Genomic DNA, 23,890 nt, shown 5'->3' with positions numbered 1-23,890 from the left:
GATTTATACTTTTATGACTTAAAACTCTCCCAGGACAATAAATTGAGCTTTTCGGGAAGTTTTGCATTTAGACGTCTTCTTCTCTTTTCGCGTATATTGTCTGCACCCTCAGACCGTGCACAACTCTTTTGGGAGCCGTAAATTACACTCATACACATCTGAAATGACTGTCTTTAGAGATTTTTTTTTTTCTTCTTCAAAATGATCGGCTGTGAAAGGCTTCCTCTAATCTTCCTCGGCTGGACAGGCTCACACAAGTTACGCAGACACGCAGAAGACAATAAAACGATGAGTCCTACACAAGATCAAGATTTACGGCCCTGCTGACACATACGGTATCACGTTTTGTTTGTGTTTTTTTTTTATGTCGCAGTGTCGAATCCGTGTGCGTTTCAAAATGGAGGATGTAGCCACGACTGTCGAGTGGACGGCGGGAACGCTTTCTGCGACTGTAGAGCGGGCTACATGCTGGCGGAGGATAGCAAGACATGTCAAGGTGATTGACTGTGATTGTTGTTTGACTTTTTTGGCTTTCGGAGAATTACATTTGGTTACATTGGTTCAGGATAGTAATGCAATATATACAGTGGGAGGAAAAAGTATGTGTGAAGTATGGTGCTGGGAGCCAGATTTCTGGGCGTTCACTTACCACGCTGTATTGTGAATATTTACATGTTATGACCAATAAACTATGATAAAATGTAAATGTTTGGGGGGTATTAGTTTAAGCAGACACTTTTTATTCATTCTTATGGTTTTGATGAAAATCAGACCACATTCTATGACCAATTTAAAGGGGGGGTATTATGCAAAATCGACTTTTTCAAGCTTTACATCATGTTATGTCATTCCCTCATTAAAAACATTCCTGAAGTGTTGCCTTGGCACATTCACGTATTTTTGAGTAATCTGTAAAAACTCTGATGGCGGCCATTTTAGGGATAGGTTTGCCTGAGTCCTCCTAGGAACGCCCCCATCTCCTGGAGACGCCTCCGAGCTTTCGTCACCAGCCGAGTAACAAACCACTGCTCCTCAGCAGAACCCCCTCCCCACTGATGCCACAGACAGCGTGTGGAGGGGGCGTGTCGGAAAGGGTCAGAGGTTCTTAAAGAGACAGAGGCCTATTTCAAGACATTCGCTACAGCCATTTTGAGAGAGATATTTTATACAAGGCAGTTATTCTAATTTACTGCATTTACAGACCAACAGAAGGTTTGGTCATCATTGTAGTGTGATATAGACTGGTGCTATGGGATTGAAAAAAGCATAATACCCCCTCTTTAAGCGGGAATGTGAGAAATTCCAAAGCGTTCACATGCTTTTTCCTTCCACTGTAGCAGAGGATTCAGCTCAAACATCAGAATATCCTTCCCAGAAACAGATGATGATTGACCTCTTAGCCCCCGCCTTAACCGAGCGGGGGATTTGGGCTTTACCCAAATCTAAAAGCGTCTTGACTGGAAAGCAACTGTGCAATGTCTCATTTAAAAACTAAGGCCTACAAAACTCCCCTCCTGGAACCGCCACCTTAACGTGGTGGAGGGGTGTGAGCACCCGAATGAACATGGGAGCTCTGTTGTCGGGGGCTTCATGCCCCTGGTAGGGTCTCCCAGGGCAAACAGGTCCCCTTATGAGAGACCAGGCCCGGTTAGAATCGCGAGGCTGTCCTTCTGTGGATCCACCACCTGCAGGAGGAGCCATAAGGGGCTGGTGCAATGTGATTTGGGCAGCTCCAACAGCTGCCCCCACGACCCGGAAACGGAAAAGTGGAAGAAGATCCTAACATTTTTGTTGCGTTGTTGTTGCTTTTCTGGCACGCTTTTGTCAGTCTTTTGTGGCTTTATTTCATCACTTTTTTGTTGCTTTTCGGTTGTGTTTTTGTCACATTTTTGTTGCGTTTTCATCCTGGTTATTTTTACGCTTTTTTCCAGATCCTTTTTAGATTTGCATGAAGAAAACGTCTTTGGTTCAGGTGGGGGTTAAGAAGTTTTCATCAAATGTTTTGCTGCAATGTTTCATCAGGGGTTTCCATGGCAACATGACCATCTATAGTTTCGCTTACTCTACTTTATCCCATTGTTTTGTGTACTGGAAAAAAAGGAGGTATAAATGTAAACAAATGCTTTAGATTTACTTGATTTTAAGTTTCAATGTGTTTTCACTTGACAGATATCGATGAGTGTGAGACGGAGGAGGCTAACTGCGCTCACGGCTGCCACAACACTCTAGGCTCATTCGTCTGTGTGTGTAACACGGCCTACGATCTAGGAGCCGACGGGAAACAATGCTACAGTGAGTTTGTGGTACTTTTATTTGGAGAGACTTTAGGGCTAAGTCACCATGAACGACTTGTGTTCTCAGTTTGAATCTTTTTGATATATCTGATAGCTCTTCATTTTTAACCACTTCGACATTTGCAGTAGCTGAAGTGTTACCATCAGGCCTACTACGTTTGTTCATCACTACTTCGACTTGTCTCATGGGCTCCTGTGCTTCTTAGAAATACTAGTAAATGACTAAGTGTGTGATGTATGGATGTTTGAAGGGATTGAGATGGAGATCGTGAACAGCTGTGAACACAACAATGGAGGCTGCTCCCATCACTGTCAGCACTCGAACAGTGGACCCGTCTGCTCCTGCAACCAGGGACACCGGCTCGACCAAGACCTCAAAACATGCCTGGGTAACTATTCAAATGTAGTTGGAAATAGTAATAATAATAATAATGGGCAGGAAAGAGCGTTTATTTATCAAGCGTTAAAGGAGGAATGGAATTACAAAATACATAGTTTAGGTATAATTGTGTGTGTGTAATTCTTCTAATTTCATAGCATATTATTAGCCCATTGTTTTGAAATGTGGCTAATAATTACGGCCGTTTTCTGCTACAAACTGCAAAGGATCTATAGACTGGCCATGTTTAAAAATAATAATGTGTGTTTTTACTAGAGCTTTCATGAAACATTACTTTGTTGAGTGAAAAAACAGCACAACTCCACTAGTTCATGGACAGGGTGACCAGATGTCAGTGCCTGAAATTCGGTGTACGGGGCGTGCACGCGCTTTGTCCACTGAGGTGTGCACTTGTGCCGATCACCCAAGCATGCACGAGCGTTGAAGTCACATGTCCACAGAGCAGGACGTGTCAAGCCTCTTAGAAAGTGTTTCACAAGCGGAGGAGAGTTTTAAGTGCACAGGGATGTGTGATCGAATGGGGAGGTGAGGGCGTTTCTCTCTCATCGCTGTCCTTAAAGTTTACAGTGGTCCTATCTGTCACAGACCAGATGACTGCCTGTGTTACCTGCAGGGGAGCCAGGAGCGATTTCAGCCACAGCCGTGTCCAAATAAAGCGGGTTTAAGACGGGGGTCACAGGGTTAACTGTCACCATGTACTCGTTATCCACGCTCAATAATGAAGTCGTTCAGCACGTGTCACCCTTTAGTCTACTGCTGATCCGGGGTCATTTTTGGGACAATTTGAGCTCGATTCAGGATCTGCAACTCAAGCCTGGATATCAGAGACATCTGGTAGCCCTGTTTATGGACTTTGTTATATTGCAACTACTAAGTGAAACTTTATTGTGTATTGATTTTTATTGATTTTGGACTTTGGAATTACAAATGTACGGAAACTCTGAGCTGCCAGTGTGAGTGACACATTTTTGACTGCGCTTTCTCGTTCGAACGTAATACCAAGTCGTTATGACGTATTGCCAACTCGTTCTAACGTAATACCATCTCGTTCTAACGCGTTGCCAATGTTGTTTTAACGTGTTGCCAATGTCATTCTAATGTGTTGCCAAAGTCGTTCTAAAGTGTTGCCAATGTTGTTTTAACGTGTTGCCAAAGTCGGACTTTTTAAGCCCAACGCAGACGCTTGACGGTGTGGCAAAAGAGCCGCCTCCTGTGATACAGACTCGGTGCCATGGGGTAAACACAAAAACACGAAATGGACGCGCGTCAGAAGATGTCCCGCGGCGCTCTGGTGTGCGTTGGGCTTTTGGCAACTTGTTAAAACGACATTGGCAACTCGTTAGAACGACATTGGCAATACGTTGGAACGGTTTTACGTTCGAATGAGAAAGCGTAGTCAAAAATGTTTCAATCACACTGGCAGCAGTGAGTTGCCGTACAAATGCATGCAAGCTTTGAACTAGCGCCTTTATCTTGCATGCCTTAAATCTTGACCATGAGTTTGCTTTCTCATAAACCATTTTTATTCACAGATTATAGGTATTGGATTGTAAATGGTCCATGATTTGATTCATGTCCTGTATTGTTTTTGGCAGACGTAGATGAGTGCGCCGATCGGACCTCCTGCTGTGAACAGGACTGCACTAACTACCCCGGGGGCTACGAGTGCTATTGCTCCGCGGGCTACCGGCTCAACACCGACGGCTGCAGCTGTGATGGTATGTTTGGCATCATGGCAGGCCAGATTTTGTATTTATTTTACGTTTCTTTTCTTCACTACAACAATGCAGGTCATCGAGTTGTGTAAATACAGTGCAAGAGTTCGTACTTTACCTCTCCATCCACGCATTTAAAGCTATTATCTTTTGTCCCTGCTTTGTACAGACGTGGACGAGTGTTTGGCGTTGAACGGCGGTTGTGATCACACGTGTCAGAACAGCGCGGGCTCCTTCCAGTGCTACTGCCGCCGGGGTTTTCGACTGGACGAGGACCGGCTTTCCTGCTTCCGTGAGTCTGCGTAATCGCTTCAAGATCAGACCCATGGGAATCCACTCAACAAATAAAACAGCTACAGCGGAAAATCAGATTCAGTCACAGCCAACGATTGTGGGCCACATGCTTCATTTGCCATTCACAACTTCATTATGGCTTTCTGATTGGTTGGATTTCTTCAGACAGCAGATGCTTATTGTTATTGTCAGCAACAACGATTGGCTATTGACACTTTTAACATTGTAGTTTTTTTCCTGTACTGTCAAGGCACTATCAAAATGTTTTCCTCCAGATCTTTTTCTCAGATATATATTCCTAAAAAATGTTGTTTGAAAAAATAAAGTCAATAACTAGCGTAATGAGTGTAATAAAATCATCTATCTCACAGCTCTGGATGATTCCATAGAAGCGCTGTCCGGTACAGGGGCCATAGAGCTGCCGTTCCCTCAGCTGACCCTCCTTCATGACTACAACCAGCCGCTCGAGCGCTACGACGACTACGAGGATGACGAGGGAGAGCTCCGAGCTGAGAGCAACCTGCTGGAGAAGTTTGGTGAGGTTCAAAAGTCACTGGCTTAGTGTTAGCATCCATCATGTTAAACTTAATGCATAATCCGCACACATGGATGTTTCCAGTTTGTCTAGACGACACTTTTGGGCATGACTGCAGCCTGACGTGTGACGACTGCTCCAACGGAGGCAAATGTAACTCACAGAAGAACGGCTGTGACTGTCCTGACGGCTGGACCGGGATCCTCTGTAACCAAAGTGAGGACTGACTCTTAACTCAGTGAACTGACCGCTAATACCACTCCTTTGCTCATCAGCTGAGTCTCCACCTTCTGTCACTTCATAGCTTGCCCCGAGGGACATTTTGGTCGAAACTGCTCCTTCGCCTGTAAGTGCAAAAACGGAGCTGGCTGTGATCCTGCGAGTGGAAACTGTAAATGTCCACCAGGGGTCAGCGGAGAGTTCTGTCAAGATGGTCAGTGTCTTAACTTTGCATTTTTATTAAGTTGAGCTGTTGATTTATATATTTTCCTAATAACATGTGGTGATGATGTGTTACTGCTTACATTCAGGCTGTCCTAAGGGGTTTTATGGGAAACAGTGCAATAAGAAATGCAACTGTGCCAAGAACGGCCGCTGTCACAGGACGTATGGAGCGTGTTTGTGTGACCCGGGGCTCTACGGGCGCTTCTGCCACCTCCGTAAATACAGAGCACAAACTATATGTGTCATATACATGATGTGATTACACTTAAAAACACAAATGTGTCCCTTTAGCCTGTCCTAAGTGGACGTTTGGGGCGGGTTGCTCAGAGGAGTGCCGGTGTATCCAAAAGAACAGCCTCGAGTGTCATCGTCACCACGGCACCTGCGTCTGCAGACCTGGTTACCATGGTAACACCTGCAAAGAAGGTGAGCCCAAAACATTTAACATGTATGTAATATTGACTTCACACCATCCATGTCATGCTAAATAAACGACTCATTTTTTGGTGCTTTTAGACTGTTTGTAAAGTAATCCCTGTTGGAGAGTTTGTGGCTTTACAGCTCTTTGCGAAAGGTTTTTATTAAGAGAGAGAAAGATCCAACACAAAAAAACACATCCAAACAAAAGCCTTTCCATGCATGTAAACCAATATTTGAAATATTTAAAGAATTCCCTCTGCAGATGGGTTTAGAAGTATGAGTACGAGTCTGAAAGGACAATGCAGTATTGGAATTTAAATGTGTTTGTGGTGCTCTGCTACAGAATGTGCCCCTGGGACTTTTGGGGCGTCCTGTACTAAGAAGTGTTCCTGCGCCCCTGGAGTGTCCTGTGATCATGTGACTGGGGAGTGCCAAAAGAAGTGCCCTCCAGGACGCCATGGAGAGGACTGTGATCAGGGTGGGTACTTCTTCTGCGTCTGAATCTGAATGAATACGACATTTCAACCAGAAAATAATTTAGATTAAAACAATGCAAGTAGTACAACCATAGACATTTTCATGAATACGAACAGGCCTCATTTCTCTGCTCTGCCTCAGATTGTCCTGAAGGATTCTCTGGAGCGGGTTGTACAGAGCCCTGTAACTGCTCTGGAGCCTCTTGTGACCCCCTGACAGGACACTGCAAATGTCCGGCTGGAACTCTGGGCAAGCACTGTGAGGATGGTAAGTATAAACAAATATTTAAAATCATGTATGAGCCTTTTTCTGTTTTGCATAAACTACTATTATTACTATACTTGTTTTTCAATGTCCAAGCCTCTGACTGTTTATCCTAGTAATAGATTTGATTTTAAATTGACATATCACTGGCATAATCTATGATCTGTGATATTTCGAAGTGTGTCCTGATGGTTCGTGGGGCCTCAGCTGCTCAGAGACCTGCCCTCTTTGTGAAAACGGAGGAACGTGCAACAAACACAACGGGTCGTGTAACTGCACTGCTGGGTTCATGGGCAAACTGTGTGAGAACTGTGAGTACAATATGTGTGTGTCCGTATGAATTAACGCTGCAAATTGCATTATTATTATTATTTGTGCACATTGTGATGGTGAGCATGGTTACGACACTCATACAATAAATCATATATTACGCTTCTATAAAACAAACAAAAATGAAAACGATAGACTTATCAACAGGAAGTCGAAGATCCGATTCAATAAAAAACTGAAACCCAATTGAAAAAGCCACTTGCATACTTTTCCATCCCGGGCAGTGCAGCAGCAGCCCGTCATGGGTAACTGGTCTGCGCTCTCGGATGGCGGTGAAGATAGTTCTGGGAGATTGCTAAAGTTTGTAACAGTTTATTGCTTGTGCAGCCTGCCCCGTTGGACGCTTCGGTCACGGCTGCCAGATGAAGTGTGTGTGTGAGAACAACGCTCGCTGTGACCCTGTGAACGGACACTGCAGCTGCGTGCCGGGCTGGACGGGACACAACTGCAGGAAAGGTATCGGCTGAGGCTAAGTGTGATTCAATTGACCATTTTGTGTAAATATGGAGCTACAATATACTTCAGAGGAGCATTTCACGTACGTTTGCATCATATTGCACTTCTGTGTGAGTGGATATTGATGTCTGCCTGTGTCTTTTTGCAGTGTGCGATGTCGGCCACTGGGGGGCAGGCTGTGCTCAGAACTGTAACTGCAAAAATGGAGATGGCAGTTGTGACGCTGTGACCGGCCAATGCAACTGTGAGGCTGGATACACGGGGAAACAGTGCCATGAAAGTACGTTCCTCTGTTTCATATGTGAAAAGTAAACTTGAATGATTTTAGTTTAGAAGCCTGTCATTACATAAGGCAGATGCCTCTTTCTAAGCTCTGTGTACGCCCTCATTCCAACATCTCTCCCTCTGACCCTGTCCAAACCATCTGGCTCCTCCAACTTTATCATCAAAATATCTAGTGTGCTGCATTCTTTCCTAACCCTAGCCACGCTACACAAACTAAACATCTCCTAACTTTAATCTGGTCATTGCTGATTCCATTCTCAGAGTGTCCCGCTGGGATGTTTGGTCTTGGTTGTCGACATCGATGCCAGTGTGACAATAACGCCCAGTGCGATCATGTGAGTGGGGCCTGCACCTGTCAAATTGGATGGACTGGCACCTACTGTGAAAAACGTATGTCAGGTTTTCTAAGCATATACTGTCATTTTTGGGATAAATACTGACTGTATAATGCTGCGTCTTTGACAGCGTGTCCACAGGGCTTCTTTGGCCTGGACTGTCAGAAGAAATGCTCCTGTCTGAATGGAGGGAGATGTGATCATGTGACTGGGGTCTGCTCCTGCCTCGCCGGCTGGATCGGCTCTCACTGCAACCAAAGTGAGTTGAAATGAAAGTAGAAAATCAACATAGCACATCTATTTTTTGAAAGGGCAGTTTAGCAAAAGGGTGAAATATCTGCACGTAATTTATTTTAAGATGTTCAGCCTGATCTGCCAGCTGTGAGTTATACCCTTCTATAATGAAACGGAATCCATCAAAAAGCATTAATAAAAGCCATCAAGTCAGGTTATTCTCCAATGTTACGTAAACTAATTCTAATTGGGGAAAACCCGGGTCATCCCAAGGTCATCCCAGTGATCAGACAGGGTTCATCAGGGGATAAACTCATTGTCTGTGCATCTTTTGGCAGCCTGTCCGACTGGGCTCTATGGCGAAGGGTGTAACCAGACCTGCCACTGCGGTAACAATGGAGTCTGTCATCCTGCCAGTGGCCAATGTGTGTGCGCACCGGGCTGGAGCGGGCCCAACTGCACCGAGGGTACACGTTCATCACATGCATCCTATTCATTTAGATGGGAATACATTCAACTGTGTTTGTGCATGTTTTTATTTTGTTTTGTTTTTTATCAGAATGCCCTGCAGGGTTTTATGGAGCTGACTGTCAACTGCAATGCTTGTGTCAAAATGGTGCAACCTGCAACAAGACAAATGGGAAGTGCACCTGTGCCAACGGATGGACCGGGACAGCCTGTGAAGTGGGTAAGGGCATCAAATTTGTGTGGATTTTTAAAATAATGATTACTGGAAAAAAAAAAAAAAATAATAATAATAATTTTAGCTCATTTTAGCTTCCAGCTCTCATACCCACTGATTGAAATACTGTATTGGTGTTAAAGAAGTAATATGTTTACCTTAATAAATCCTTTTCGTTTTCCCTCTGGGGGAATACAATTGCAACTTTCCCTGCACCTGGTCGGAGGCCCCAGTACACACTAATGGAATCATGAAGAAGCTAACAGGCTAACGAGCAAAGCTAACTGTGGGCTAGCACCACTTAAACAGTATTTACAGCCGAGTTTGAGTGAAAAAATGATCTCCATTGTGTAATTGGATGTACAATATCCCTCTCTCCCTTTGTCGTTTCTGTCAGTGTAGTATTTACTCTCACGGACAATTAATGAGTAAAAAAAACGCAACATGCTATGACACCTGCAGTGGCGCTTATGCCCTCTAGGGGCATGAGTTACTTAATTCTGCTTTAAATTAAACCATACTTTGGCTCACTGATAGATGAGCTATAATATAACTATAGTGCATAAAGGTATTTTATGTTGCATGTTGAGTATGTTTTCTTGTGTCCTGAGCTTGTTATCGTGTCCATGCTCCTTCTCTTGTCCTGAAGGCTTTGTAAAAGTCGCTGTTGCAGCACATTTTATAGGAATAAAACAAATCACTGTCTCAGCACAAACCTCGCGGCTGTGAGGCTTCATCGTTCATGGTGTGACATCTCCACGTTTCCTCTTGCGTTTCTGTTACTGTGGTGCAGAGTGTGTCCCGGGGCGGTTCGGGGTGGACTGTCAGCAGCAGTGTGGCTGTGAGAACAGGGGCCAGTGCGACAGGCAGACAGGACAGTGCCTCTGTGCTGCGGGCTGGGTCGGGGCCCGCTGTGAGAGGGGTGAGTATCGACCAGATTCAGTCTGTATTAAAAGCTGTGTCAGTGCCATCATCACTAAGTTGGAACCCGTTGTTCCCTCAGCTTGTGAGCGAGGCTGGTTCGGCGCGAGCTGTAGGGACCGATGTCAGTGCACACACGGGGCATCCTGTCACCACGAGACTGGAGGGTGTCTGTGTCCCCCGGGATGGAGGAGCAAACTCTGTGACAAAGGTGCACATTAAAGGGATATTTCATGATTTTTTGACATAGGGCCTCATTTCCTAGTTATCTAGAGTGTTGATTTCTGGATATTTTTTTTTGCAGTCCTTATATTTGAAGAATTTAGTGGCACTAAGCCACTAGGCTTGCGCATGTCAATGGTATCTAGTAGCCTGCATTAAAAACCTCAAAATCATCGAGTCGATCTCCAAACGTTGCCATATCTGATTTGTAAAAAGAATTCCACGTGTAGTAACACCGGCCGCAGGTAAACAAACTACTGTAGATCCAGTAACCTAGCAGATCCCTCTGCCACTGCGTAGCTTACAACCAGGAAGCTGATGCTGCTCAAATATAAGTTATTTTAAATGCAAAATGGTTATATTTCAAAAATTATTCAGTCAACACGGACATTTATATGGGTAGTCTGGTGTTATAAGTGATTTGCCTCAGGTGCACTGTGCTTGGGTCAGACTGTTTTTAATGCAGGCTACTAGTTACCATAGACATGCACTAGCCTAGCACTAGCCTAGCACCACTAAACTCTTCAAATATAAGGACTGAGATACTACACTCCCATACTGAAGCTTCCCCGCTCTTTTTAATCAGTCCTTTTGTTGTTGCAGATACAGTGGCATGACACACAATAAACTAGAGTATCTCAAGTCAAAGTTTAGTTATGCCAGTAATCTTTGTGTGCAATTGCGACAAATAGTATATGTTAGTCCAATGCAATGACCTGTATACGTAGCTCATTACATAAATATGAAGAGCAGAGAGACGGTGCATTAAACAGAGCCCAGTTTCAGAACACAGTGTCCTTTGCCTCTGAGTGTTAAGTGTTTGTTTTGCTCTCAGCTTGTTTGCCCGGCACTTATGGGACGGGGTGCACACAGCGCTGCAGCTGCGCCCAGGGCTCGTCCTGCCACCACGTCTCCGGAGAATGCGGCTGTCCTGCGGGGCGCACCGGGAACGGTTGTGAACTCAGTGAGTGCCGCTGCTCTGACTGTCCACATCATCGTCCTGGCTTCATTTTTAATTTTTTTTATAATTGTTTGTTTCTTTATTTAGTTTTTAATGAATCTGATAAATATCTTTCTAAAATAGTAATCATATAAACAGATAAAGTCATTGTTCAATTTGAATCCCTTAAATCCCACCTTGAGTGGTTCTTCTGTGGATTTGGCAGAAGATGGTGCTGTTTCTTACTTTTCTGTGTGATTTTTGATTAGTTATTTTTCCATGTTTTCATCCTTGGATAAGCCGCCATGTTGGACGGAGCAGGGTTTCTCTGATTGGTTTGTCCATCTGTTAATCACAGCCTTGCAGGGATAACACTGGGTCCCAAACTCTACATGCATTGGGTGTTTTGTTTTTGACATAAGTTGAAGGGATAATAATTACTAAAACTCCCTCTGTATTGGGCCATACAGATGATATTGAATATGTTGTTTTCAGCTTGTCTCCCTGGAACCTATGGACACAACTGTAACCAGGTCTGCCAGTGCTCACTGAACAACCAGCTCTGCCACCCAGTGTCCGGACAGTGCTACTGCGCCCCAGGTTTCCAAGGCCCGAGATGTGACCAGAGTATGTAAAACATCAACTCAACAAGCATCACTATTCTTCGTTGTGTCAGTCATCTGAACGTCTGTCCCGTCTCAGCCTGTGCACAGGGTTGGTACGGTCCAAACTGTGAGCGCCAGTGTCAGTGTGAGAACGGAGGGAAGTGTGCGTCCGACACTGGAGCCTGTCAGTGTCCCGCCGGGTTCATTGGAGCTCAGTGTAACATCAGTAAGTACGAGATGAATGATTTTGGGGGGAACATTTATCGTCCTGCATTTGACCTCCTGCACTTTATTTTGCTGTCAAATCAAGGCAAAGGGAGCTGAGGCATAGTCATAACAAACTGTTCTCCTTGTCTCAGCATGTCCCCTGGGCCGGTACGGAGTGGACTGTGCCTCTGTAGCTCGGTGTTCTGAGGAAGCCCGGAATGATCCAGTCACAGGACGGTGCCTCTGTCCCCCGGGACGAACAGGGCAGGACTGTGCACAAGGTGGGGGCAAACTCAAGACTGAACACATACTTAAAGAAGAACTAAGCAACTTCCTCTGGGGTAATACAAGTGTTAATGGGATGATTAGGGGGGTCTTTCATCTCCCCCTGGTGTCTCTGGCCAGAAAACCACAATTGCAACTTCGCTGCCACCGGGTCAGAGTCACCAATACACACTAATAGAATCACAAACAGTATTTACAGCCAAGTTTGAGTGAAAAAAATGATCTCCATTGTGTAATTGGATGTACAATATCCCTCTCTCCCTTTGTCTTTTCTATCAGCATAGTATTTACTCTCACGGACAATTCATGAGTAAAACCTGCAGTGGCGCTTATGGCCTCTAGGAGCATGAGTTACTTAGTGCTTTAACTTACTGTTTTTCTTCCTCTTATCTGTGTGGAGTTTGAGGGTTCTCACGTTTGCAGCGGTTTCCCATCTCTAAAACGTGTACTCCAATGTATTGAATGGCTATTGATTTAAAATGAATGACTCCTACGTTAATACTGTGTATAAAAATCAGCTGCGTTTCAGTATTCACGATTCACAATATCAGATTTCAGAATGGCTTAAAACATTTGGATTTGGCTTTCCTAATAGTACAGTTTAAAGTCTTCCTGATCCAAAATGTGGACCAGACCCAGTCTTATTGTTGAGGCCATGCAATAAATATGTGACTTCCAACCTTGACCTCATCGCTAAGTGCTCCAAAGGATTTGAATTGGATGGGATTTTAGATTGCTACTTTCTATATAAATGTTTTCTATTGGTCAATGTTTAATTGTTTTTTTTACTATAGGTGGATGTCAAACATATCCACTGGTGAAATTGGGGTCACTGGGATTAAAAGGTTGAGAACCACTGCAATAAATAAGCTACACGATGTGCTGAAGACAATCCGTTAAATGAGATATAAAGAAAATTTGTGGCGCCGGAACGTGTCCATAGAAACAAATCTGACACCTCAAGGCCAGTCTGGAAATAAATTAAATAGAAAATGTAACACCATGGCAACAATCTCTCCAGTCTTCTCTCCTGTCTTCACCGAGTGCCTTTCCTTCATGCGGCTCTTGTCCATTGGCTGCAGCATGTTTTGTAATTTGCCCTGGTTGCTCCCCTTCAGGCTGCCCCCCCGGCCGGTTCGGAGCAAGCTGTTCCCAGGTCTGTAGCTGCGGTAATGGGGCGCTGTGTGACTCTGTGAGCGGGAACTGCACCTGCGGACTGGGTTGGACCGGGACACGCTGCCATACAGGTGATGGCATGTAACACTACAGGAACGAAAAAAGAAAAAAGAGTAGCAATGAGGAGTCAATTTTCCAAGCAAACTGGGCCCTGGCTCACTTCTCATGTATTCCAGTGAGATGCAGTCCTGCTGACGGCCAACAGATAGTGCTGTTCTCTGTTATTGTGAAGTGTGCCAATATGCTGGCAACTGTTTCAAAGTGGTTCTGTGATCCATGAGGTCTCGGATTTACTCTCTCTTTCGACAAGATTTCTAAATGGTAACACAAACCAATTGAAATGAGTGGCAAGAAGGATTACACAACTCGGAGCCGTGCATTATACAGTTTTGAAATGCATTAAAACTGTATAATGCACGGCTCCGAGTTGTTTAATCAGCTTATACCATGGTCCCACAAACTGAAACTGGCCCTGTTTGCTTTTTTTAAGTCCTGTGTATCTGAACTCCTGCTGAAATAACATCAGATAAAAGGCCACACATGGTTTTACTCCTAATTAGAATAATGCATCTCAGCATTTCTCCAGGAAAAAGATATTATATTTTTTTAAAAAGCCTTAATTGTTTGGAGAAAAAAAAAAATTTGATTGTGATTTAGCTATTGCTGGACTAACTGTGCGGTTATGCGAAAATAATGGACGCCAGTGAGCAAAATATTTTACTCTTTGGTTATATGAGTTACTCTGAGCGCTAAATGCCAGCAGAGACCAATCACATTTACATAATGATTAAGGTCTAGCAGTATGTGGACCGAGTCTTCTATAGGAATCGTCCAGGGCTTAACCAAATGAATGATCTAAATCCCTACAGACTTTCTTCTCTGTAGTCTGCTCTTGCCTGTGATGTAACCTTTAATGTGCAAACTCCACAACAAACCAGTGTGAAGTGATGATGTGATTGCTATAAGTGTCTCCTGTTGTTTTGCAGAATGCTCCTTGGGCAGATTTGGGGCCGACTGTCAGCTGAAATGTGTCTGTCAGAACAATGGCGCATGTGACAGGGTGACAGGGGCATGTCAGTGCGGCCCTGGCTTCTATGGACATGCATGTGAGCATGGTGAGTGCCTATACAGGAAGCTATAGTCATTTAAAAACAGGCACGCACACACACACACACACACACACACGCACGCGCACGCGCACGCGCACGCGCACACGCACACGCACACGCACACACACACACACACACACACACACACACACACACACACACACACACACACACACGCACACGCACACGCACACGCACACGCACACGCACACGCACACGCACACACATGCACACACGATTTACTACAGATACAGTGCAAGTTTAGGCACCCTGGATTAAAAAAAATCTATTAATGTGAAAAGTGAAGCAAGGGGAAGATGCATGAACACACAGATGAGACATTCCCATGACATTTACAAATGTCAGGTTTTATTTGAATCTTTTACATTTTCAAAATAACATGAAGGTAAAAAAAAGGCCACAGCAAAAGTTTGGGCACCCTGAGGAGTTGATATCGCGTTGCCCATCCCCAATATGGCAAGTATCACAACTTCAAACACTTTTGTGGGCAGCATGAGTCAATTCTAGTTTGAGGGATTTTTGCCCTTTCTTCATTTCGAATGCCTATCAGACCTTGCGGTTTTCTGCGCTGTCTAGCACACACTGTTCTTTGCCACAGCAAGACCTATTTGTAGAAGCAGATGGTGTTATGTTGTCCTTCAGATTTGTTGTTCCCTTTGCCACTAGCTGTAGCTTTTCCCCTTCTACTCCAAAAGGAGCATTGCTCATCCTGACCACAATGGCTATAGTCCCTTCTGTGCCCTCTAAGCACGAATGGAAACTGTATTAGTAGGTAGTCCTTATGTGAAAATGTATTAACCTAAGCAATGCAGCTTGGTTCAGGGTCTGGAGAAGTTAGAACTTTCTTCTTTCCATTTTGATCATTGTACATTGTGTGTGGACCATGTGTGCTCCTCAGCCTGTCCCCCTGGTTTCCACGGCCTCCTCTGCCAGCTCCAGTGCGACTGCATGAACGGAGCGTCATGTGACCCAGCAACAGGCCGATGTGTGTGTCCACCTGGTTACCACGGAGACCGCTGTCACAGAGGTACAGTATGACGCCACCACCTTGTGAATGATTTGTTTATTATCAGGGATCAAGAAGAGAGTTGTTTACTTCAGCAGTGCAATCCCCCACTAACCCTCGTCTGCCCCTGCAGTGTGTAAACATGGACGGTTCGGTGCGGGCTGTTGGAGGCTCTGTGACTGTGAGGAGGATGGACGCTGTAATCATGTGACCGGGAGGTGCCTCTGCTCGTCAGGGAAGACCGGCCCCAGATGTGACAGCGGTAATCACCATCAACTCTGACACTTAACACTTCTTCCCACTGGTGATGTGTCTTCAGGAAACAGTTACACAAGTCTCTCATCTCCTCCGCCTGTTTCATTCAGCAATGCATTTCGAACAAAACACAAACACAAGTAAAGTGATACTGCTTATATGCTTTGCCAAAGTTGAATTGTCGTGTGCCATCACCAAACATTTACCGAAGTTGCCAAAATTCAAGACTTTAGGAACATATCACAGTTAACCCCGTGATGTCTTTCCTTCTAGCTGCATGTAGACTGACTAAAGAGTGGGCTGACCAGAGACTAGACCAGACGAGCTGTACATTCTGCAAAACAACTAAGAATTTGATCACATATTCGCCACATTTCTTTCAAGAAAAAAAAAAAAATCACAAACTATAATGAACTATTTATTTAGCCTGTTATGACACGTAATCAGCCTCCGAGCATAATTGCATTAAAAGTATTTGTTTTTTCTTCAAAATTGAGATTTTAGTTTCTAACCACACCACAAACACTCATTGCCAAGGTCGTCAATCTAATTAGAGGGCTTGTTTCAACAACCCCCCAAAACACCTGTTTTTCAATCTTCATTAGGGTCTTTTCACAAACCTTAAACTAACTAACTTTTTTTGTACAGCACCTTTCACCGACATGGTCACAAAGCGTTTTACATGGGACAATTTCACATTCACGTCATACTCACTGGTAGTAAACTACCTTAGTAGTCACAGCTGCCCTGGTGTAGACTGATGGAAGTGAGGCTGCCAATATGTGCCATTTTTAGTGGTAATGCTCAGGGGCTAACACGCTAGTTGGAACAGCGTACTCCATAGTTTATACTTCTAATATTATTCAGTGTAGTATTTTATAATTTGCAGAGATCATCTTACATTTGTACGATCAACACGATTTTGCATGAAAGGTGTCCATCATAAAGCACATTTCTTACACAAAACACACAACATAATGCTATCTTGTTTTTGTAATATCCTGTTCTATTTATGAAAATGATTATCCACCCACTGTGCGTCGGAAGGCAAAATTGCTCGATTTTTCCGGATTACTCCTCTGTGTTCATGTAGTGATATATTTTATAACAAAACTACTAAAACATAGGAACAGCGTATGAATTGAATATCTGCATAGCTGCAGCTGCCGTACGCTCACTGATTGGCTGCCAGATGCGTTCAGCGCTCCAGCGTGGACCTCACGCTGAAGTAGAAATCAGCCACACATTTAGGCCCAGGTCACCAAACAAAGCAGTTTCTCTGAATCTTTATTTCCATTGACCTAAATGTTCAAAAAGCATCAACTTTAATTTCATACTTGAGTTAATTCCCCTCCTTGTGCAATTTGTGGTAGACTGCAGAGCGGACAGTTTTGGCCCAGGCTGCTCTGAGCTCTGTGAGTGCGAGAACGGGGCCCAGTGCGACCGAAGGAGCGGCCGCTGCAGCTGCCTCCACGGCTGGATCGGGGCATCCTGTCAAGAAGGTACACAACCAACCCACTATTGAGGTCACAGGGGCCAGGAGGTAATGTGTGCAAGGAAGAATAGAATCCAGTCAGTTAAGATATTCATTCGTTTACAGGCATCCTAATAATAAAATACAACACATGTCAAGCTTGAGTTGATGAACCTCAGTATAGCATATCAGAAATCATGTGTATTCTCCTGAGCACCTGCCCCTTTCAATTAGAGCCCAGTTCTCCACTGCACTGCCCAGTGCAGCAGACACTTCTGCTGATGTCTGGAAATATACGAGTAAATACACCAGAGTTTAAGTGCTGACTGAGACTTCTCTGTGTCTGTGGTGTCATCTTCGTGCTCATTTTTGTTTTTTTCAGATGGACCTCCGCGGCTCACCTACGGCAACTCGCAAGGGTCACAGCAAGACAACTCATTATAGCAGCACCATTCCTTCAGAAAAACCCATGATGCATAGAATTGCTTTTACGTTTAAAGTGACTGAGAGCGTGCGACGGACTGGCCGGACAGAGCTGGAAGACATTGTGGAGGAGAAAAAGACTCTGAATTGAGACGTAAACATCCACTTTAAAAGTCGAGAGTGCTTTTGAACTCTTTTCGAAACCTCAGCCAGACATTGCCGTCTAGTACGTTTCGGATTCTTCAAAATGGAGTGAACTTTTAAGTGCTACCCAAGGGTTCTTTTTAAGGGCCAGTCGTAGGGTATGCACTATTTAATTTTGTACAAAGACAACTCAACAAGTAAGAGCCTTCAAATGAAAACTTGCTTTAAGCCACAAAGTTGTTTTTCCCCCCGTCGCTGGATTATGTACAGTGCCGCAGTAACAAGCTTAGCCTTATAATGAAAACAGAGCTGGTAAGTTATGTGAAATGTAATGAGTGCAACAAACTTTTAATTATTTTTGTAAAAGACTTTTTATACAGTTTTGTACTGGCCTAGAGCAACAGCACAAGCTTATTCACTTTCTAATAAACTGATACAGACTGATTGTCAGCAACATTTCTCCCCCCTTTGAAGTCAAGAGTGATGTACGCCATCAGCAAAGCACAAATTCTGAATACAAGTTTTTTAATGAACATGATGTATAGATTTATAGATTAATAGATTTATAGATTTGTTATAGATTAAAAGAACAGGCCACAGTTTTCCATACTGAGATATGTTCCTACCTGAGCTTACACGAGTTGATACGCACCTGTCTGGTCTTTGTGCCTGTGAAAGAGCGCTTCTAACTCCACCCCCATTTGGAGCCATAGGAATACATAGGGAGAGGCCAAATGCTAGAAAAAAAACCCATCTTTGGTTGTTTTGTGTGACTGAGGGCACCAACAAAGACCAGACAGGTACGTATCAACTCATCTAAGCTCAGGTAAGAACATATCTCAGTATGGAAAAACGGTGGCCTGCAATAATATGCAACTTTTATCATAACAAAATCCCTTTACTCATTAATTCTTAGGTACATGAAGTTAAACTGGTCATTTTACCAAACATATCTAAACGTTTTAGATAAACTTCGAGAGTTATGCAGAGATGTGCTGATGGGCTCCCAAAGGCAGTTGATATCGCCCAAAAGCAATTTTCTACCAATTAAAAATATAAATCAGAAACCGAAATCAGAAGTTTTATATTAGAAGTTGCAATATGATCGTAACAGGTGGAAGGTTTTAGCTATTTTTCTGTTGACCAGCATAGAAATAAAAAAATGTAGGGTAAAGACTACTTCCTGTCAACATTTAAATTTGAAATGAAAGCCGACTGTGCTTTATATGGATAATTTATGGGTGGAGCCATTTTATCATAAAGCTAGCATCAAACTATCATTAGCCTTTAGCTTCACGGCTAAAACCGCTAGTTATAAACAAGTCTCCACCACCAGTTAAGTATTTACATTTTCTGTAAAGTTTTTCATATGTTTTAATCAATTATTCAACTGCATGTTTTCTGCTACACATTGTTTATTTATTTCAACAAGACTCTCCATAGGAATACAACACAGACAGGAAGCAGTCGCTACGCTAGTAAGCTAGTAGCATTCTGTTGCTGTAAAACACTCAGAGCCTATTGTTTTTCAGTAATGGTAAACTGTTAAACCAGGGGTGTCAAACTCATTTTGGGTCGCGGGCCGAAATTCAGCTCCCATGGCGGGTCGCGGGCCACATATAATAGAGAAAATGTTTCCAATAAATGAATAATAATAAGCTGTGATTTGATCAAAGCCCCAACTTGACTGCAGCTTCATTAATAACAACGGCTTACACTTGTATTGCACTTTACAAGCCTGTGTCACAAGTTCCTCAAAGTGCAGTAGTCATTATTCATTCACTTGGTGGTAAACTGTTATTGAAGCCACAGCCGCCCTGGGGCAGACTGTCCATTTACCACATGGCTTTATAATGTATTGTTCATATCCTGAGCTCTTAGTATGTCAGTGCCCTCTGCTGGACACGTGTGGAACTCTATCCTTTTTTTTTAATTTAAAAATTCATAACTCCGCACAGGAATGGGCTGGAGACTTACTTTTTTTTTTGACATACTCTGGAATTTATGCTCTACAGGGCAGGGGCCGGATTAAATCATCAGCCGTATGTTTGACACCCCTGTGTTAAACGATAGGAAAGGAAATGGATCCCGATTGTGTCGTCGTGTGACACTAGTGTAAGAAGTATTTAATGGTAGCTCTCCATATGTTTGTAACAAGCAACTTCAAGGCTCTTTTCTGTACTTTTTCATGTAGTTTTGACTAATACAACACTATGGACGTTGCTACCTGTTGCCACAAACAGAGATAATACCACATGAAATGGACAAAATCCTGTCTGCTGGCACTGCCCATGTTTGCCAAAAATGGTCACTGAAATGATATATTAAAATAAAGACAGACAAATAGGTTGTTACCATTCTGATTTTTTTAATCATTTTTTTCTATTTTTTATTTGGAGATTGAAGCTGTACATCCTGTCTAAAGTCAGATTCAAGCACAGTGCAGATAGCAATGCCTGCAAAAGAAAATTAAAAAAAAGGCAGAGGTGATCACGACCGGAAATATTTACAAAGATCAAACTATGTACAGAAGACGGCAGACTGTACAGACCAAGTTAGCCTGCCATCGCATTCACTACAAACTTCCTCAAACGCAACACAAAGAAATTGCTTCTTCAGCCAGTCTTAAGATTATTACAATACTGATAGGAAAAATGCATGACAAAATAAAAACAGATATTTTCTCTACTGCAAAACATAAAAAATATACTCTTTTCTTTTGTAATGTAGATCCTTCTGGAAAATAAGCTCTCTTCCTCTGTGGGTCTGTTTCACGCTAAAACTCAACACGCAAGATGAAGCGCAGACCGCTTAAAGCATATCTTATAACTATAATCTTCAGTCTTCTATTATGATGAAGCCGGTCATCATTATGGAACAGTGTGCGTTAACCTCCCATTAGAACGGCCAGGCTAGAGCACAGTGTGAAAGAACGACTCATGCTTTGGATGTATAGGCCAGAGGGACAGTTCCATTGGTTATGTCAGAGAAGGGAAGGGTCACAATTTATTTTCTTTACAGGTTGCTTGCAATCGTTCGCCCATAAAGCAAGTAATTATGGAACAGCAAGACAACTGGATAGATGGGGAGTTAAAGAGAAAAAATCTTGCCAAATCACTCACTACTTCAATTGACCTCAATAAACTCTTGCATCTATGAGCCATTAAGCCTTCAACACGGCTGTAATAATGTCCTGCTTTAGGAAGAAGACCTAATCTGAATGACATTAGCTGTTAGGGGTTGACTTTAATTCATGCTTACAGTTTAAGAAACTAAATAGACTCTGTGCATAACTTCAAATCATAACAACGCCGCCCAAAAAGGGACTTCCTGTTTCGATCCAGCACGCTAAAATAAAAGCACCATCTTATTCATTAGTTCAGCAGTTCATTAGTTCAACTTTCTTTCTGCCTAACTATTAACAGACAAAACACTTAAAATGTGTGTATTTAATTATATTCTTGTAATGTTGCAAGTACCTGCTGAACTAATCAATGAGACGAGCTGTGTGCTTTTATTTTGGCGTGCTGGATTGAAACAGGAAGTCACTTATGTTATGGACAGAGTCAATTGCAGCAGAATTAACAGAGCCACACCAACATAAGCAACTGTAAATGTCGGACTTTTGACACGCCACGTAAAAGTGTTGAAATATAAGTTGGTAAAGGTTTTTTGATGTGTGTTATTTACTTCTTACTAACACATCTACCAATCAATTCTATTCAAACCTAATAGCATTGCACCCTTACAGCAGACCGTCCCTCTGGCCGGTACGTCCCGCCACAAGCCGTGAGATAACACTGATGGTCAAGCAAAAAAAATGCACAGCGATACTTTGAAGTCTCCAGTTAAGTGACTTTTTTCCTCCACAGTCCCTGATGATAATATTAAGACACACAAACTTAACAGACTAAACATGTTTCCTTGGAGTTTTTTTTTTTCTTCTTCTTACAAGAAAACATCATTGGCGTACACACTGTTTTTGTTCACCCAGACGGAAAAGGACACAGCAAAATTAAAAAATTGAAAAAGGAAAAAGTCCACGAGAATGAACTAAGACATCGACCTAAAGCGCACACACACAACACGGATCAATTGGCTGTTGCTCTAAAATCTCCAGGAAATTTTGGACCACGACAGGAACCAAGCCCACACAGTGACGTCCATTTTGAGTTCCCACGATGCTTTGCGCACTCGGACCATTCACACTACAAGTAACACTTGGATTGTTGAGTTCTTTCTTTCTCCTTGTTCGCAGCTGTCAGTAAAGCCTGAATATTAGACGCGCCTGTAAGTGGAGGAGCGTCATTGTCTTGTGAGTATTTCATTGAATTATTATTTTTTTAATGGAAAGGGTCCATGCGTTTGGATGATCGCATGCTTGTGCTTTGATCACAGTAAGGTTTTAACAGGTTTACATGCACTCGAGTTAGGAACTGGTTACGACCATAGTGATGTTGACAGGAAGCGGGACATAGAAACATGTTTTTAGGCCGATTTCTATCAATCATTTTTGTACTAACAAAGAATAGAATAAAAGACATAACATACGTGTTTATAAGGTCAACAGCGCCAAAATTGTCCATTCAGATCATTCTAAAACGTGAGATTGCTACTTTAAAATTGCAGCATTTTGAAAACACACGAGTCAATCATCAAGTTTTATGATTTTAAAATGTTCATATTTTAGTTTTATTTCATGTCAAAAGCATTGTAATGAATGCTAAATGATTTCTAAAATGTAAGTTCCATTGTACAGGGTTACAGCATAACATAGAGCCACAGACAAATCCAAATAAATAAGTGTGCAGTTATTGTGAGCTACACCTGAAACTGGGTGGACCGTGAACAGTGCACACATTGACTTAAAGCTCAAGATATCCTGTGACAGACAAGTGTAGCTTAAAACTGAGTGCATGTAAACCCATCCACTGAAGATGGCATGTGATATGTTGCAGGCATCCGCCGCCTGAAACACTCCTTATCAACCTAAAGCAACTTATCTGCACTACGCTTCTGTATATGAGGCCTTATCTTCAATAGTATTACAGCATGATCAAGTTAGGATATATGTGAAGTCCATATCATAGATACATAGCGAGCTGGACAGAACATGCGTCAGGATGAGAATACGTATTCATCTTACAGGAAGTGAGTGAAAGCACACTCAGAAATCTTTGGCTCAAGCCTCACTACGGTTTCTCTGGTCCTCCCCAGAGTCAGCACCTCCTCTGGACCATGTCTGCACTCGACTAAACTGCGGACATTTCCAAGTCACCAGGACCATGTGTCAAAGTCTGTAAGAATGTCACAAAGCCTCACAAATGCGGTGCAAAGTATTGGGAAAGATTGTTGTTTTTGCTATTGAGATTTCTGCGATATCTAATCTAAGTTTTGTACTCAACTATTTCATTAAATTTACCACCCAGTGAAATGCACAATGATTCTTTCAATCTGACTATAGCGCTTCTGTGTATGAAGTATGGTTAAGAGATCCAATCCATCTTGATTTGGAACACTGGTGTTTAATAAACAGCCTCACTACAGTTGCTGATGATTGGGAAACGTCCAAGTGCAAATTGCTAATTCCCTGAGGTGCTACAGAAAGCAGCGCCACCTACTGGACAACGACACTTCCTGTATCTACTGGGGAGACTCGCCACAGAGGAACCCTCAAGATGGCCATCTAAGGTGGAGTCGGACGCAACATAAAATAAGGCAAAACACTTGAACGGAAGTGGCTCGAGAAAAGTCCATGAGATGTTGAGAAGCCTGCGCTGACACCTAAAGCAGAGGCAAGTACACAGTAGCACTTCTATTGAAAGGGATGAATACATGTTTTCCCCCCAGTGATTACGCTGCTCATAAGACCATTTCACAGGTGAGTTTAAAGAGTACCTCTCCGTTCTGTGCAGACTAGAAGAACCTGCACTGCTC

The 23,890-nt window shown here is 43.1% G+C and overlaps 1 protein-coding gene across 1 annotated transcript in view; it reads left to right on the top strand.

The window, feature by feature from the left end:
- megf6b (multiple EGF-like-domains 6b) overlaps positions 1–18,389 on the top strand; it is a 59,680-nt gene extending 41,291 nt beyond the window's left edge. Inside the window, exons 8-38 of the mRNA XM_079578293.1 lie at positions 374–496; positions 2,170–2,292; positions 2,546–2,683; positions 4,290–4,412; positions 4,579–4,701; positions 5,075–5,239; positions 5,323–5,454; positions 5,543–5,671; positions 5,769–5,897; positions 5,974–6,108; positions 6,446–6,580; positions 6,721–6,846; positions 7,023–7,154; positions 7,501–7,629; positions 7,778–7,909; positions 8,176–8,304; positions 8,380–8,508; positions 8,822–8,950; positions 9,043–9,171; positions 9,959–10,087; positions 10,169–10,297; positions 11,144–11,272; positions 11,744–11,875; positions 11,951–12,079; positions 12,213–12,341; positions 13,464–13,592; positions 14,508–14,636; positions 15,550–15,678; positions 15,791–15,919; positions 17,286–17,414; positions 17,769–18,389. Coding sequence (XP_079434419.1) covers positions 374–496; positions 2,170–2,292; positions 2,546–2,683; positions 4,290–4,412; positions 4,579–4,701; positions 5,075–5,239; positions 5,323–5,454; positions 5,543–5,671; positions 5,769–5,897; positions 5,974–6,108; positions 6,446–6,580; positions 6,721–6,846; positions 7,023–7,154; positions 7,501–7,629; positions 7,778–7,909; positions 8,176–8,304; positions 8,380–8,508; positions 8,822–8,950; positions 9,043–9,171; positions 9,959–10,087; positions 10,169–10,297; positions 11,144–11,272; positions 11,744–11,875; positions 11,951–12,079; positions 12,213–12,341; positions 13,464–13,592; positions 14,508–14,636; positions 15,550–15,678; positions 15,791–15,919; positions 17,286–17,414; positions 17,769–17,830 — 3,974 coding nt within the window. The 3' untranslated portion in view covers positions 17,831–18,389. The remainder of the gene's footprint in view (positions 1–373; positions 497–2,169; positions 2,293–2,545; positions 2,684–4,289; positions 4,413–4,578; positions 4,702–5,074; positions 5,240–5,322; positions 5,455–5,542; positions 5,672–5,768; positions 5,898–5,973; positions 6,109–6,445; positions 6,581–6,720; positions 6,847–7,022; positions 7,155–7,500; positions 7,630–7,777; positions 7,910–8,175; positions 8,305–8,379; positions 8,509–8,821; positions 8,951–9,042; positions 9,172–9,958; positions 10,088–10,168; positions 10,298–11,143; positions 11,273–11,743; positions 11,876–11,950; positions 12,080–12,212; positions 12,342–13,463; positions 13,593–14,507; positions 14,637–15,549; positions 15,679–15,790; positions 15,920–17,285; positions 17,415–17,768) is intronic.
- The last annotated feature ends 5,501 nt before the right edge of the window (positions 18,390–23,890 follow it).

Source organism: Gobius niger (genome assembly GCF_951799975.1).
Source record: "Gobius niger genome assembly, chromosome: 20".
Lineage (NCBI taxonomy): Eukaryota > Metazoa > Chordata > Actinopteri > Gobiiformes > Gobiidae > Gobius > Gobius niger.
The sequence above is the reverse complement of the archived record's forward strand: the minus strand, read 5'-3'. Positions and strand labels throughout refer to the sequence as shown.